This window comes from Harpegnathos saltator, unplaced genomic scaffold, assembly GCF_003227715.2.
Source record: "Harpegnathos saltator strain DR-91 unplaced genomic scaffold, Hsal_v8.6 scaffold835, whole genome shotgun sequence".
Lineage (NCBI taxonomy): Eukaryota > Metazoa > Arthropoda > Insecta > Hymenoptera > Formicidae > Harpegnathos > Harpegnathos saltator.
Genome location: NW_020230688.1, coordinates 8763 through 24798, shown reverse-complemented (window position 1 = coordinate 24798; position 16036 = coordinate 8763). Strand labels below are relative to the sequence as shown.

The window sequence follows — 16036 nt, the reverse complement described above, 5'->3', positions numbered from 1 at the left end:
TCAACGAGAGAAGAAAGCGCCTTTCCGGTGTCATCGCGTCGCGAACGTTCTCTCGGGCGCGCACGTCGCCGGCAGCTTCAGAGAAATTGGTTTCGGTTTAATTTCGGATCGGAGGATCAGTGAACTTCCCGTGTAGTGAGACGTAGACGTGGACAACGGCAGCGGGAAAGAGAGAGAGAGAGAGAGAGAGAGAGAGAGAGAGAGAGAGAGAGAGAGAGAGAGAGAGAGAGAGAGAAAGAGCGGCCCAGTGGTGGTCGGCGGTCTTCGACCGTTCGCACGGGAGATCCCCGCGAGAGATCTCTTTGTGCGTCTTCTCGCGGAAACGTAACAGCGTTCGCGTCGAGTCGCACCTAGTCGAGTCCGATCCATGCGCGAGTACGCATATTGTAATTATTAATAGAAACCGAGATCTCCCCTCTCCTCAAGTGTGTTGTACGAGATTCGTCGCGTACGATACGCGTGTGTTGATCACCAACATCGTTATCGCCACAGCTGTACGTGTGAAAAGAAATCTCGGCTTCTGCGACTGAATGAGGATCAGACGAAAATTCGGTGCAGAGAAATAATAGGGAGTTTCTGCAACATACACACATCGTCTTTCAGATACGGTAAACATAAATCGTGAATGTTATTCGCTGAGAAACAACGTCGCCATACATACGACCGATAGTCGTCGTATTCACGATCAACGTTTACCGTATCTGAGAGACATTATTGCAAAAACTCCCTAATGATCGAAAATATTTGGCTGAACGTTCAGCTGTATCGAAACTACACGTGATAGGCGATTCGATCTTCAGGAAATTCATCTTTTTATGTATTGATCCTCTGCTCGATTTTTGTACAAATCGATTCTCCTCGATAGAGAATCGAGTTTCGATCCGTTGATATACAATACTTCTTTGTCAATGTCGTTTCGTCTAATAAAAAATTCAAGCGAGGTCAGCGTTTGAAAGAATCGATTTGTATGAAAATCGGACCGATTTTTTTAATCGATCGAGAAATTTAATCGAAAAAGACCGAGTTTGGGAGGAAAAGATGGATTTTTTGAAAATCAAATCGCGATCGCCCGTCACTACATCGATACTCTGTCGACTTCCAGGCAACGGAAAGTTCAGTTACACGGACGGGGTAATTTTTTCCGTGTCTTTCAACGCCCGGATTCGGCATTATTGCTACGCACTTTCCCCTCTGAGATAATTCGCTCATTGTCATTGTTGTTGACATTAATTTGGCAAACAAAAAAAGAAAACATTCGTTCGGTATAAATATCTGAACGACGTCGTACGGACGTCCGAGAGATGTCCTACTTGTTCGAGACGTCTCTTCGAGATGTCTCTAAGACGTATTTTAAACATTTGCATCGACCGGGCATGTTTCTCCGCAATGATGAGCGCGGTACAAGGATAAAGACACCCGGATAGCACAAGACGTCCTTAGGACGCTCCGGGACACTCCAGGAAACGAGACCATTCTCTCAAACTAGAATCAACATCTAGAAACAAGTTCGGGCATTTGACAACAAATTTGACGGACGTTTGACAACAAATTTGACGGGCATTTGACAACAAATTTGACGGGCATTTGACAGCAAATTTGACGGGCATTTGACAACAAATTTGACAGGCATTTGACGACAAATTTGATGGGCATTTGACAACAACAATCGTTTGAACGCACGTGTGTAACGATTACCTGCCGCCAGCGCCGTTTGAATCGCGTTTTTGCTAATCACGCACAGGCGGTGGTAAGCCAATCAAATGCGGTACCGGTCGGGATTTCCAAGGCGTCTCGTGTAGCGTCGCATCGACAATGCCGCCAAGTGCGTGCTTAGCGTGACCGGATATCGCCACGCGCGCCAACGCACCTATCGTAAACAATTCTCAAAACAAACGCACGTGAGAAGCGAGCGAGTGATAGCCGGAGAATGAGAACGGAGGGTGGCGGCGGGGGGGGGGCGGGAGAGAGAGAGAGAGAGAGACAGGAAAGGAAAAGTCAAGACGTGTCTCGCGGCGCGATAAACATTGGTAGCGCGACGCTCGTGCGGAAAGGACGCGCGGCAGGACCAGCGGTATCCGGAAGGACAATCATGGCGGCCATGACGGTGGCGAACGGTGCGAAAGGTGAGAAAACGACGGCGAGGCAAGAGCGACACGTGAGTGATGCATCTACGCATCTATCCGTCTCTCTACACGCAAGCTGAGATAAAAATTGCGTAGCAGCCAAGAGAGGAAGAGAGAGAGAGAGAGAGAGGGGAGGGGAGAGGGAGAAAGACAGGCTGAGAGAGGGCGACTCGGCGCGCAAACTCCCGCGCCGTCCCTTTGTGTTATTTTCGGAACGGCGCGAATCGCCGTTCGTCGAAGCTTTAAATAGGACCGGGCGGCCGACGAAGAAGGCAGTTAGTGACATCGTTCCTACATGCTGGAGCATCGCACCGTTTTCGATGTGAGTAAACAATAAGAGCGCGATTGCGTAGCCGCGCGCGCGCGCGCGTGCGTTGTTCGGTCCGCTTCGCTCGCTTTCACACGCCGATCAAGCCGCCGGATGCTGCGCCATCGACGACCTCGTGCTGACCGTTTCGCGCTGATCGAACCGTTTGTGATGATCGCCCGCGTGACAGATCGCGTGCGTTAGATTCCCTCCCCCTCCTCCCTCCCTCCTGCCGCCCGCAAGGACCGTCCGATTGACGCGAGGACGAGGGGCAGACCGTTGTGGGAATTTTTTTCGTGCGCGACGAGGCCGTATCGGAAATTTTTTGTCGGTCGGGCTGTCACCTGACGGCGGTTCCTCCATTTTAGTGGACGCAGGAGAGAACTGGTCGAGCAGTGGTGACCAGGACGAGCGTGTTTCGCTCGAAGCGAGCGGCGGATTTGCTGCTTGGCGTTTGCTTGATAGACACCGACTGACAGCAACGTTCTGCGCGAATATTGCAAGTTTACACTCTCAGCGGTGCGAGTGTGACAGTTGAATACATTGTTGAGTGAGAAATTGTAACGGTAATGTTGCTGTTGATCGCTGTTTACTGAGTAAGAAGTCCGAAAAATTTGGCTCCGATGAGCGTGTTATGCCCAGTCGGAACCATAACGTTAATTCGACGTTGACTTGACGTCGAAATGGCTACTGAACCGTTGAGTCAACATTAATTCAACCCTCATCGACGTCGAGTCAACGTGGTTCCGACTGGGTGTCATTATCGTACTTGTCGAACCGACCTGTTTCCTCCGCGTGTGCAACGCTAAGTAATTTACGCTTCGCTAGAAAATTCCAAGGTTCGGCTTGCAGCGAGTTTTCTTGCAAATCGAGTTGTTTTCCTTACTGACAATTCAACAGCCACTAAAGCTGCCAGAGACGAGTAATATCAACCCAGTCAGAACCGTAAGGTCGATTCGACGTTGATTTGACGTTGAAATGGTCGATGAACCGTTGAATCAACGTTAATTCAACCCTCATCGATGTCGGACGTCAACGTTGTGCTTCTGACTAGGAAGCGCGCTTGCGTTATCGCCGCGTTCGACAGCTTGTGTTGATTCCACGACAGGGGAGGAGCAGCCTTGATCGTCGCTTGACAGGTGTCAGAATCTCGACGGATTCGGAATTCGCGACGGGACCGGTCGAAGTGCGATGTTGCACGACGCTATCGCGATCTTGCAGCAACCCGTACCGAAATGTTTATGATAGCGGGGCGTCCGCGGCGAAAATTGGCAGTGAATATCGATTCTTCTACGCCGTTGCGCCGCGCCGGCCCGTACCGCTCGGATCGATCTTGATCTCGCGAGGATGCCAAGAATACATCGAACGGCGAGCATTATCGAAGGCGATCGTCACTTTCCCCTGGCTGATCACCGGCCGCGGAAGAACCGCCGCGATGCTGATTTCTTGCCCGATGGCGTTCGGCGGTTTACGCTCCTCCGATGTGTTTACCAAACGCTCCAGCGTGTCGGGAGTGCGCTGGAAACAAAATGGCGACTGCTTGATAAACATGCGGGAAAAACGTAAATCGCCCGGGAAAATCGCGGAACGGAGAATCCCGCTTTGTCATACGAAGCGGAGAAGCGTCAGCTGAGCTGCCTTTTCTGCTGACGAATGCGGAGAATCCCGAAGGATCTCCGCGAATTGCAAGCCGATCGCGTCGAAGCGACTCGCCGCCTCTTTCGCGCATTACAGTTCTCTACCTTTGGTATAAATAGAAGCGGGAAATTTACTTAATTAAATTTAGCCGTGAGCGTCTATCAGAGCTCGAGGAGATCAGCTGCGCTTGAGATTCGCGAAGAAGGACGAGCCTCGGCCTGATTCTCGTGGCCTCGCCAAGTCGGCGGGGTGAGTTTTTCGCGGTCGGGACGAGAAGCGAGTTCAGTTCTCGAGGTGATTCGGATCACATCGTCTCGCGAGACCCCGCGAGGTTCTGCGCGCTGAGCGACGAGGATGCTCTTCGTGAGTACGTTTCGCGCCACTCTAAGTGGACTGTCTGCGCGAGAACGCAGACTGCGTGATTCTCGACCGACGCCACGAGACTTCCGGCATCATCGCCAAAATTGCGCCGTTCTTTTGGCAGAGCTTCGAGGCTCATGACGTGCGTCGACGAAACTCCCCGCACGCGAAAGAGGGAGAGAGAGAGAGAGAGAGAGAGAGAGAGAGAGAGAGAGAGAGAGAGAGAGAGAGAGAGAGAGAGAGAGAGAGAGAGAGAGAGAGAGAGAGAGAGAGAGAGAGAAAGAGCAGTGATTGCATTACTCACCTATCGTCAGCCAAATCGTACGAAACGGTTTACGAATCGCAAACGGGATTGCTCATCAGCCGGAGGAAAATCTTCGCGAAGATCCGCGACGATACGCGATCACTCTAACTACGGAAGCGCGGAAATCGTGCTTCACGCCCGTTCCTGCCGACGTCGATTAAACGGTCAACCGAGTTTAGGTCTTTGTCCGAGTAGAATTTTAATTCAGATGAAGACCTGGTCGACGTTGGTACGCTGAAAAAGAAAAAACATCTAAGAAATGGATTGAAAGAAATATTTAGGTGTAAAATAGAAATATCGGAGAAATAAAAAATATTTTATTCGATAGATACTAATAACATATTTACTTGTAATTGTATATTTTTTTTTACCCTGAGAAGAATACTGTTCGGGTGGACGTTTAAATCTGTAATTCTTCACGAAAATGATTATTTACTCTTCAAATTTCTTGGAATTGGAGGGTGGAATATCTCATTCAAAAGGAGCAGGATTTTCACCCGAAGTAGAAATATTGCCGCTCCAAATCGCGCAAGAATGAATTTTTCATTCAAGCCCGGAGCGGTTTTTGAGTCTGAATAAATTTCTACGACGAGAACAGCGCCCTTTAAAGTCGCCTTGAAAAATCACTCGAATTCGATGATCGTTTCGCTTCCCGAGTGGAATTTCACTCCAAGAAATTTAGCGTTTCATTTAAATGTAAGAATTTGGACTTCAGCAAATCTGTCATATCAATGCCCAGCAAAAATAAATCCGTTTTATTTGTGAATATCTGTTCGTATCTCAGAGACGAAACTTTCGCTGTAGAAATGAGCTTTAATTAGCGAAAATGCTCCGACGCCACGAGACACCCCGTGTCGTAACGCAAAAAAAACAACGGGAAATTTCTTTAACTATATCTAATTTTGCGTGGCAGTCGGGAATGAGAGAGGCGCGAGAGAGGCTTCATTTGAAGCTTGCGAGAAAAACAAGTCTCAGCTCTTCGTGAGAACATGACGAGATAAATTCTACAGCTGCGAGAGGCAAATTTAGACTGGTCTTTCCTCTTAAACCGTCAACTCCCCGAATTAATACCGCTTTCTTTTTTGTATTGCAGATTTGTCGCTTTTCCGCGCTCGTTGCTTAAGACGCATCATCAGACTCGATAATAAAGTGCGTATCTACGTACGATAGATGCATGTTAGCGTTGCATGTCATGTACACGTCGGATTCTCGTCGCGAAAGCTTTTTTTCTTAAACGAGTAACGAAGGACCAAATGCTCGATGTGTTGTGTGTGTATAACTAATGATCTCCGAGCAACTGAAGGGATGAACCGGAAGAGAAAGTTCCAAGCGCCAAATTTGTCAGATATCGCTTCCTACTGATAAATATACGTAATTATGAATTAAGTAAAAATTACGAATTGAACGTGATAAATTAACATCGTGAATTAACTATAAATTACTTGACTCCGGTGTCAAAGTGTTGACATTGATATCATGTAAAATTATGAAATTATCACTGGGTTTAATCAGCGCTTGCAACGTTCCTCTAGTGGTCTCCTTTCAGCTCCGTTTAAGGGGACCATCTCGAGAACTCCACTTGGTCCCCGCTATTACGAACGTAGAATAGATGACAGATTCATCGAATAGATGACAGATTCACCGAATAGATGATAGATTCCTCGCGCGGTTCTCCTCGCCGAAATCAAGTTTGCGCATCAGCTGATCGTCTTTGTCGCGAAGTCTCTTCCGCAGTTCTTGCCAATAGCACACGAAACACGTTGCAAACTCGTGTTGTGCAACCTCCCCGTTCTCTCTCTCTCTCTCTCCCCCTCTTCCTTACTTCTCGCTCTTTACTCTGCATCTCTGTCTGTGTGTTGTGCCGTGTAGATGCCGACCGAGTGCATCGCCAACCCGTTGCAACGGGAACTGGCCGACTCGATAATACGGCTGCAACCTCTCGATGAGATCCGCATCCTCCTGGCCTGCGGTGCCAAGCCCAACGAGCCGGTCACTCAGGGCCTCAGGCCCCTGCATTATGCCGTCTGGCAGCGTTACACCGAGGCCGCTCAGCTTCTTCTGGTGCGCGGCGCCGACATCGACGCCACCGACGAATGCGGCTACTCCGCTCTGCACCTCGCCGCCGAGCACGGTTACTTGGACCTGGTGAAGCTGCTGTTGAAGTATGGCGCCAAGGTAGACCACCGTCAAGACACGGGAGAGCTGTTTCCCAGGTGAGCCCGCCCCTCTCATCTTCCTCCGTGACAGTGAGACGCGTTGAAGTCACACACGGTGAAATCATCTCCTGGAAAAAATATGGTTGCGTTATATAATTATATGTGAAAAAAATATAAATTATATAAATTTTATATAATTTATATAAATCACTTTTTGTCTTCATGTGGTCATCACATATGTAACCATTTATAATTAATTTATATAATTAATTATATATGTATTAATTTATGTATGTCCAGACGGAAGGAAAATTCTGTTGAATGAAGGAGAGAAAAGTAGTCTGGTTCCATTAAATGTCGTAGGCTGCTGTGAACGCAAACATTTACTTCAGTTATATTTGTTCAACAGCATTTTCTCTCAGAGTGGACGTATGATTATATATAGATTGTTAGTGAACTTTTTGCTCGAGCGAAGTAGCGTAGACTTCAAGCTCGACTAACGCAGTTTTCCCTGACGCAGAACCATGTTGTGTGACGAGCCGCTGCGCTTAGCCCTGCGTAACCGCCACGTCGAGGTCGCGAGGACGCTGCTCGAGGCTGGCGCCAATCCGAACAAGAGGTACTTCTTCGGCTCCGAGATCAATCTGGTGTCACCGCTCGATCTGGAGTGCATGGAGCTGTTGCTGGCCTTCGGCGCTCAGCCGAACACGCGGGACCGCGCCGGGTTGACTCCTCTCATGAAGGCCGCCAGATTACCACAGGTAGCTAACTTCTACCCTCTTTATCTGGAATATCTAAATATATTAACGGGCTCTAAAAAGTAAATAAGGGCAGTGCAGGTATAATTATAGGCAGAAAAATTGACAAATAACGTTGGTGCCCGGCTAACGCGGTTAACTCGTCGTGGGTTGTTGATGTTTCAACTTACTTCCAAATTTGTGAATCGCTCAACTCCTGATTATAAATGTTTCGGTCAGTCGCAGACCTCCTCCAGCAAGATAATTCATACTTTACGAAAATAAATAGAAGATCAATACGGACCGCATTTGAAACTCTGAAAAACCAGACGCAGTCGCCGATTGTTTCCTCACCTCGCGTTAGCGACTCCGTCTGGTTTAAGTGACTTTCAACAAGGGAGCCATTATATATTGACCTTAAGTGCTGTTTCCTCAAATAACACAACGGACTCTAAAATTGTCATCGCAAAGCTAGCCAAAAGGCTTTCCAACTTGTCTAATATCTCTCACGCGTCTTTTCGATCGGGCGTGCCGCGAGAGGGATCGCGTTGTCCTCGAGTCCTGCGCTTAACGTTCCGCATTCGCGATGGAATCTCGGGGGGGGGGGGAGGGGATGCTGAACTGAACGATGCTGCACGGCTGCTGCAGGGTATAGCGTCGGTGCTCCTGTTGCTGAGCTACGGTGCCGACGTGAACTCGATGGCGGACGCCAGGCACGATTACCGCACCGTGTTGCACTACGCGATCCTCGGCGGCGACCCGGCGGTGATCAATCTGCTGTTGAAGCAGGGCGCCAGGCTGGACCTGGGAGCGGACTACCAGAAACCGACGGCCCTGGACTTGGCCATACTCAAGGGTGACCCGTCGATCGTCGAGATGCTGCTCCGAGCGGGTGAGTTGCGATCCGCGATACTGGCATACGGCCGAATCATTCGGCATTCGAAGGTCATCGCGTGCCGAATACGTTGTTCGACGTTGATTGCCGCACCGGGCCACGCACACGACCCTTTTGTGCTTTCGGGTCCCAGACGGATAGGTGGATAAGTAGATAGATAGATCTCCGGATCGCGTCGCCTCAGCCAGGAGCTTCTCTCGCCGATATTGGTAAGACGCGAACAGGATGTCCTCTACACTCACGGCTCCAGTCAGAAGCACAACGTTGATTTGATGTCGATGAGAGTTGAATTAACATTGATTGACGACCATTTTAGCGTTGACCAAATCAACGTCGAATCAACGTTACGAGACTCTGACTGGGAGTCGAGTAGGTTTCTATCTGTTATCGCGTCCTCGGCGTCGACGACGAACGTTCTCCAGGCGGTAAGATGTCTTCGAACTGCGAGCGAGTCGGGAAGAAAGACTTTTGTAAGTGACACGATTCTTCGAAGAGCCAAATATGAACTTTTGAATTGTTTTCAAGAAAATTGATAATTAGTATCTCTCGTGGAGATCTCAGTTTTTTTTTATAAAGGTCAGAGATTGTATAAGTTACACCAGCGCCGTTTCGGCTGTGGTTAAACAATCAAATAGTTGCAGTAAGTCATGCAAGAGATGACGTATTCGTCGACGTAGCTTCACGCTTCGAAAAACTGATTATTACATTATAAGCTTCATGTTATGTCGCATCGGCCGAGATTAATTTCGCATTTCTTATCGCAACGCTGCACAGCGGTACATTGACAGGAAAATTCAGGTATTTCCTATCATTCTTCTATATTATATTCTAAAAACTTAATGAGAGCTCGCGTTGATTTTCAACTTGTGTGAAGAGATATAAAATCACATATATTTATTATATTTAATTTATATGTTATTATACACATAATTACATATAAATGTATAAATCATAATTACCTATCATTTGTATGTAATTATATAATAATAATTATATAATTATATATAATATTATAATTACCTATCATTTGTATGCAATTATGTATATTTATATGTAATTAGTAATAAAATTATAGTAACTTGTCAATTAATAGTTCAAAAATTTTTACACAATTATACGTAATCATTTTTTATGCTCGGAAAAAGAGAGAGAGAGAGAGAGAGAGAGAGAGAATAATTTAGTCGCTTGAAATTGCACAACCAAATCAACGCGATCCCTCGTTGTCGATGACGTCGTTGACACGTCAGTTTGACGAGACTTGCTTTACCGGTGCAGGTGCCAACGTGAACGCCACGTCACCGATCATCGGCTCACCTCTGCACGTGGCCTGCGCGGACAACATCCCGAATCGGCTGGAGATCCTGTGCATGCTGCTGGAGCGCGGCGCCGATCCGAACCTGGTGATCCGCAGCGACGACGGCCCGGCGCTGCGGCCGGTCCTCGCCGAGTACGTGGCCTCGAACGAGAATCCGTCGGTGGAGGTGGTGGCGTTGCTGCTCAAGTACGGCGCCCGGGTGGTGATCAAGACGCAGTTCCGCGACCCGCACGGCATCCTCAACTCCTTGCAGAACATGGCGGACAAGCCGCGGCTGCTGCGGGCGCTGCTGGAGGCGGCGGAGAGCTTCGACCCCTGCATGATCCGGCGCTCCAGCAGCCTGACGGACGCGCAGAAGGCTTTGGTCATGGAGGCGGCGAGGACCCCGTTGCCGCTGACCCACCAGGCGAGGCTGATCGTCCGCAGGCTCTGCGGCACGAAGCTGCCGAAGATCGTGCGGAAGCTGCAGCTGCCGCAGTCGTTGCACCGCTACCTCCTCTACGACTTTTATTAGCGGACTCGCGAGGATCGGCGAGTCGATCCGCAGGTGTGCGCGGTGAGAATCTTACAGTGGAAATTACCGGCGGGATTCTTTCGTTGCATTGCCCGGCGTTGCGTTGGGATTTAATCGAGGAACATACCGTCTTCATCCTTTGTCTTTTTCCGTTTTAATCCTGCGAGAGAACATCGGATGGACTCTTTGACGGGTTATGTTTTTTTCAAATGCCTTCGGGGCTTGATATTTTTTAAATACTTCACAGATATATTAATTTTAGCGAGCAAAACTTGGAAAAGATTTAGGAGGCTTTAGGGTGTTCCAGGGAATATTGAAGAAGCGTCAGAGTTCATTTATAATAATGTCAAGAGCGGCGCATCAGGGAACGTTGGACGTCATTGAACATTATCGTTCTATCGAACAATATAACGTTCTGTCGACGATCCTTTGTGTTCCTCGGTTAAATTCGCCCCGTTGTTTTGCGCGGTAATACCGCGGATAGTCCGCATTTTCTCGCATTGCCAGAAAACTCGGCGTGAAACCGGGCAGGATCTGTTCGAGAGGAAGCTGTAACCTTCCCCCCGTGAGCTCCCGCGATCTCTCTCACGGCACCACGCGAGTCCACGAGTCAGTGCGACGAGTACAATAAAACGAGGCTGTGGAGGCGCCATCCTCCCACTTTCTACTTACGTTAGTATTCTACTTCTACATCGACGTGTGTGACGCGGGGCAACGTGCGAGCAACGTGATATTCTTAGGTAAGCGACGCTGCTCACCGGGGAAGAAAAGAAAAAGAAAAAAAGAGAAACCACTTGCACTCGTTACTAGCCGCTCGCGCAGCCGCTAAATGCGTTTCGTACGTTTCGAGACTCTCAGCTGTTTTGTTTCGCGCGCGGAGGCGATCGTTCTCGCGACAGGAACGCGATTTATGCACTGGTGTTGCTCAGACACAGGAGAGCAGATATTCGTCCCGGGTCGTCTTATCGCGCGATGTCGGGAACACGGTAATTTTGCGCGGTATCTTCGGAGCATCCGTCTCTCTCGCTCTCGCTCTCTCTCTCTCTCTCTCTCTCTCTCTCTCTCTCTCTCTCTCTCTCTCTCTCTCTCTCTCTCTCTCTCTCTCTCTCTCTCTCTCCTCTCTCTCTCTCTCTCTCTCTCTCTCTCTCTCTCTCTTCTCTCTCTCTCTCTCTCTCTCTCTCTCTCTCTCTCTCTCTCTCTCTCTCTCTCTCTCTCTCTCCTCTCTCTCTCTCTCTCTCTCTCCTCTCTCTCTCTCTCTCTCTCTCTCTCTCTCTCTCTCTCTCTCTCTCTCTCTCTCTCTCTCTCTCTCTCCTCTCTCTCTCTCTCTCTCTCTCTCTCTCTCTCTCTCTCTCTCTCTCTCTCTCTCTCTCTCTCTCTCTCTCTCCTCTCTCTCTCTCTCTCTCTCTCTCTCTCTCTCTCTCTCTCTCTCTCTCTCTCTCTCTCTCTCTCTCTCTCTCTCTCTCTCTTTCTCTCTCTCTCTCTCTTTCCCCTTCCTTTTCTCCCTTTTTTAAATTTACACGCGGCTCGGACGAATATCCGCGGAGGATTTCTTCCAGTAGTCAGCAAGGTGATTAACTTTTGTACCTTTGTATATACACACATGTATGTATGACGATATATACGCTCAATGTACAGTAAAAATAAAGGTGAATTAAATTAGAACTTCCGACCAGCGTGTATGTGTGTGATTAGAGCGTGCGTGTGCGTGAGCGAGTGCGTACGATCACGCCCGGCCGCGCGCGTTACGACGACATGCAGAATGTTGGCCGGCGGGTGCAACAATGATCCATACACCATCGCCATCCTCGAAATAGCAGCCTCAATACCGTGACTTACGTCAAACTTTTGGCAGTCGCCTCGCTCGTGAGGAAATCCGAACTTCCCGCCCGCCTTCTCCCGGCGCGTTGGCGAGGAACTCGCGGCGAGAAAGCGGACGGGGGGGACTGGTGTTCCTTTGATCTTCGATTTTCAAACGAGAGCCTTATACGTGTTTATTGAAATTTACTGAATATCGATTTTCGATGCCTCTCCAGCCACTGTCACGCGTGCGTCGATCTCGTTTTTTTTTTCTCTTTTTTTTTTCGAGCATTTTCCTCGCTCTATCGAAGGAGCCTTATTCGTTTTTCTAATTTTTCCTTTCGTTTAGCGCGTTCACCGCCACGTGTCATTCGTATCAGGATAACACGTAAATTTCTGCAAGGACCTCATTGAATTGCCTGATTAGAAACGATTTTAGGAGTCAAGTGTTCAGGAGAATGTCGAGGACAGAAAATAAGGAAGTCTCGTTGACACAACACACGGAGAGAACTTGAATCTGACTCACGTGAATTCGGCGACCGAATACTTGTCGATTGGCGACGAACGACTCTCGTCGCCTCGTATACTTTGCAGAGATTCAAATTTAGTAGTCGGGATCATCTGTTTTCTCGCGTACTCTCGATGTTTGCGGAACGTTTTAGTCACAATGAACTTCGGAGCGCAAACGGTGGTCTATAATAAGAGAACGAATTGGTCAGAAATAAGTCCTCTCATTCGACTATCAGCTGCGCAGTGAAGTTCATTATGTCTAGAGCGCGTTTTGCAACCGAATGTATCCATTAACGAACTTTTGCGGTGCGTTTACTTTTGCCAGAGGAGAAAACACAGCGTCGTTAGCGTGCAGACCGAGTAGCGAGTGTGAAAACAAGTAACTTGTAACGGTAAAAGCGTTATAAACGTAGCTTCCAAATCCGGTGAAGTCAGTTTTGCAGTTTCACTGACGAATCGATGACGCACGTTCAATTTATCTCCTGCTTTCAAACGACGCTCCGTTTCTTTTCGATAGCGCTGCGCATCGTTAGATTCCGGGAAAGCGGCGCGAAGGAAATTCCATGGCGCGCTTCCAAGCGCGCTTCGAAATATCCGCCAGATAAAGCGCGACCGTCCGCGCGCGCGATTTTGTCCCTTTAATGCAGACACCTATTTGTGCGACACTGCTTACGATTTTAGACGCGCGTAGAAGAACGACGAGCGAGGGTCAAGATCCGGGAGGTGATGTCGCCGCCGTGCTTTCAAGATCAGGCAAATAAATGGAGGAGTCGCGCGCGAGGAGATCGGTTTGTTTGCTCCTCTCCGTCGCGTCGCGTCGGTCGCTCGTCCGCTTGTAGCTTTTTGTTGGCGCGCGTCATGCTGAGACACAGCTAAGGTCAACAATTATAAGATGGTTTGGGAAGCGTTTTACACTTGAAAGTACGACGTTCGTTAAGAAATAAGTGGTAAGTTAACCCTAGTAGCACACTTCATTGGCGTTACATTGGTGTTACATTGGCTACGGTGACATAACTTGGGGTTACATTGGTCCAGTGTATCCCAATATACAACCAATATTGGTTAGATATTAAATTACAATATTGACCAATATTATATCGATTAATATTGGCTACATTGGCCCAATGTATCCCCATATACAGCCAATATTGGTTAGACATTAAATTACAATATATCGCCAATATTGTATAGCACTGTTACACCAATATTGACTTACATTGGGGTTACATTGGTCAATATTGGGGGCCCAATTTTGGTCACCCATATTGGCTCAACAATATGTGCTACTAAGGAAGGGTTTCTTCACCGAGGTGATGCTAAAGACTGTCGAAATGGGTAAATTTTCGTACTGGCAAAAGGGTTCACAGGTAATTCAAGGCGGAATGTCGCAGAGTCTTACGGCGTAGCCATGTCGGACGATCATCAACAGTAAAATTGTAACGTTAACAAGTTGAAAGGATAGAGATTTTTAATTGCGACGTGCTTTTCGGATCTTTTCGTCATCGTCATTTTTGCCGGAAGTGAAGCAGCTGTTGAATCTTACCTGTTTTTTCATTACAGAACAGAGGTGCGTTTAACTTGCCGTCGTGTATTACCTTGTAAAATAGAAAGAACTATCAACTTATCGTTGAGTTATATCGCGATTCATAGATAACATTAGCAGATCATAAGGGAGGGACTTGGAAATAAAAATAACGGGTCTAACGTGCTACAAATAGAATTGGACGATGTTGCAGAAAATTATTAGTTTTCTAAAACTTGGCTAAAAATGTATCAATTTTTCTAATTTTTGGTAGTATATTTTATTTATTAATGGTAAAGTTGTAGAGTTTAAGCTTTTTAGCCGAATTCAAATCACAATTTATTGACTTGCATAAAATTTAGCCAAGACTCAATCCACATTTTACCGATCTATTATATTTAGCTGAGATTCGAACCAATTAGACGAGCTCATTTAAATAAATGGTATAAGAAATATTGACCCAGGTTATTTGGAGGAGTATTCATCCAGAAGTATTCATTAGATCTGTTATTTTAACAGTTTCACTAAACGGTTTAGTTTATATTAGATTCGTTATTTTTCCTAAATTGCAGCGATTTCGACTTGGGCTCGGATCGCTCTAGGAGCAATTAATGACGTCATAAAATCTGTCTTAGATCACTACCTAGATAGCATATGTTCTCCTGGGGACATCGTAAGAATGTCCTGAGGATGAAGGAACGTCCTCAGGACGTCCTCAAGACGTATTCTGAACGTCCTCTGAATATCTGTGCTGTTAGGGTAACATTAAAATTATGTTTAAATGATGCGTTTCGCCTGATATCTGCGTATAAGTAATAGCTAGCTATAAATGAAGAAGGAATATTTTATCGCATATTAAAGAAACACTTCATGTACGCGTTCTTTTGATGGTGATCAAACGTTATAGTTGCAACAATATTAATGAAAAAGATCATAAAAGAACGCAAAAGAACGCAGAAAATGACGATGAACAGATGGTTGGAAAAGCACCTCGCACAGTAACCTCTAGTTTTTGTCATATTTTAAGCTGTAAGGAAACTTTACTTACGAACTGTAAATAAAAATTTTTGGATGCTATCGCCAGAAAGTAACCTGAGAGCGGCCAATACGACATTTTCTGCGACACCGACTTTCCGCATTGGGAAAGGACGCCATCTGTATCCATTTTGAGAGGGGAACTACGATAGTACATCCACTTTCAGGTCTCGGTGGTAAAATCTGCATATGGTGGAAGTCCATGCTACATCCACTTTCAGGCGGTTTATGTCCGTGCTGCAATGACAGTTGCCATCTCTATGCCAGACTATGCCCGGTGGTCTAAAAAGAGCGTGGGAGAGGGGGGGAGGAGCAGAAAAAATAAAAGTACGTATTAAATGTTAAATCTTCGAATATATATTGCCGTATCAAAGTCTCTTCTATAATAAACAATTTGACATGTATGGAGACGCATGATGTATCGTTGTCCGCGTCCCGTTCACTTCGTCTTGTTTTTTAATTCAGCATCCCGTCCGCTCCGGACATTCGTTCGTGGCACTGACAGTGGCCGTCGGTGAGCATTCGATCCGCTCGGAGGAGCACGTGTTATTCACGTAATTAACGTGACGAGACTCCGATTATAAATATCCCGCGAGTCGACGAAATATTTGAACTTTTAAAAAAAGCATCAAAGAAAATCACGTTAATGTTGTCATGGGTAAAATCTCATCCCGGTATATATTTTGTTATTTTCGAAAAAAAAAACCCAAATGAATGCAATTAAATGTTATTTATCATCATTGAATATTAAATGAAAAGTAGAAGAGTTATTGTCGGCAGCGGATAATCTCCCTGTATAAAATGTCGAACTGAAACATATTAA

The 16036-nt window shown here is 47.0% G+C and overlaps 1 protein-coding gene across 5 annotated transcripts; it reads left to right on the top strand.

Annotated features, from left to right (window-relative positions):
* The first annotated feature begins 219 nt into the window (after window positions 1-219).
* LOC105192373 (ankyrin-1) lies at window positions 220-11417 on the top strand. Of its 5 annotated transcripts, XM_025307173.1 has the most exons (7): window positions 220-494; window positions 1103-2123; window positions 5826-5881; window positions 6602-6945; window positions 7409-7649; window positions 8274-8517; window positions 9796-11417. In XM_025307173.1, exons 2-7 carry the CDS (start codon window positions 1928-1930, stop codon window positions 10347-10349), a joined length of 1635 nt encoding a protein of 544 aa, XP_025162958.1. In that variant the 5' UTR covers window positions 220-494; window positions 1103-1927; the 3' UTR covers window positions 10350-11417. The 5 variants fall into 5 exon arrangements, with proteins under 5 accessions (XP_025162958.1, XP_011154766.2, XP_025162959.1 ...); XM_011156464.2 differs by having other exon boundaries at window positions 220-2123; XM_025307174.1 differs by having other exon boundaries at window positions 221-2445.
* Window positions 11418-16036: the final 4619 nt, after the last annotated feature.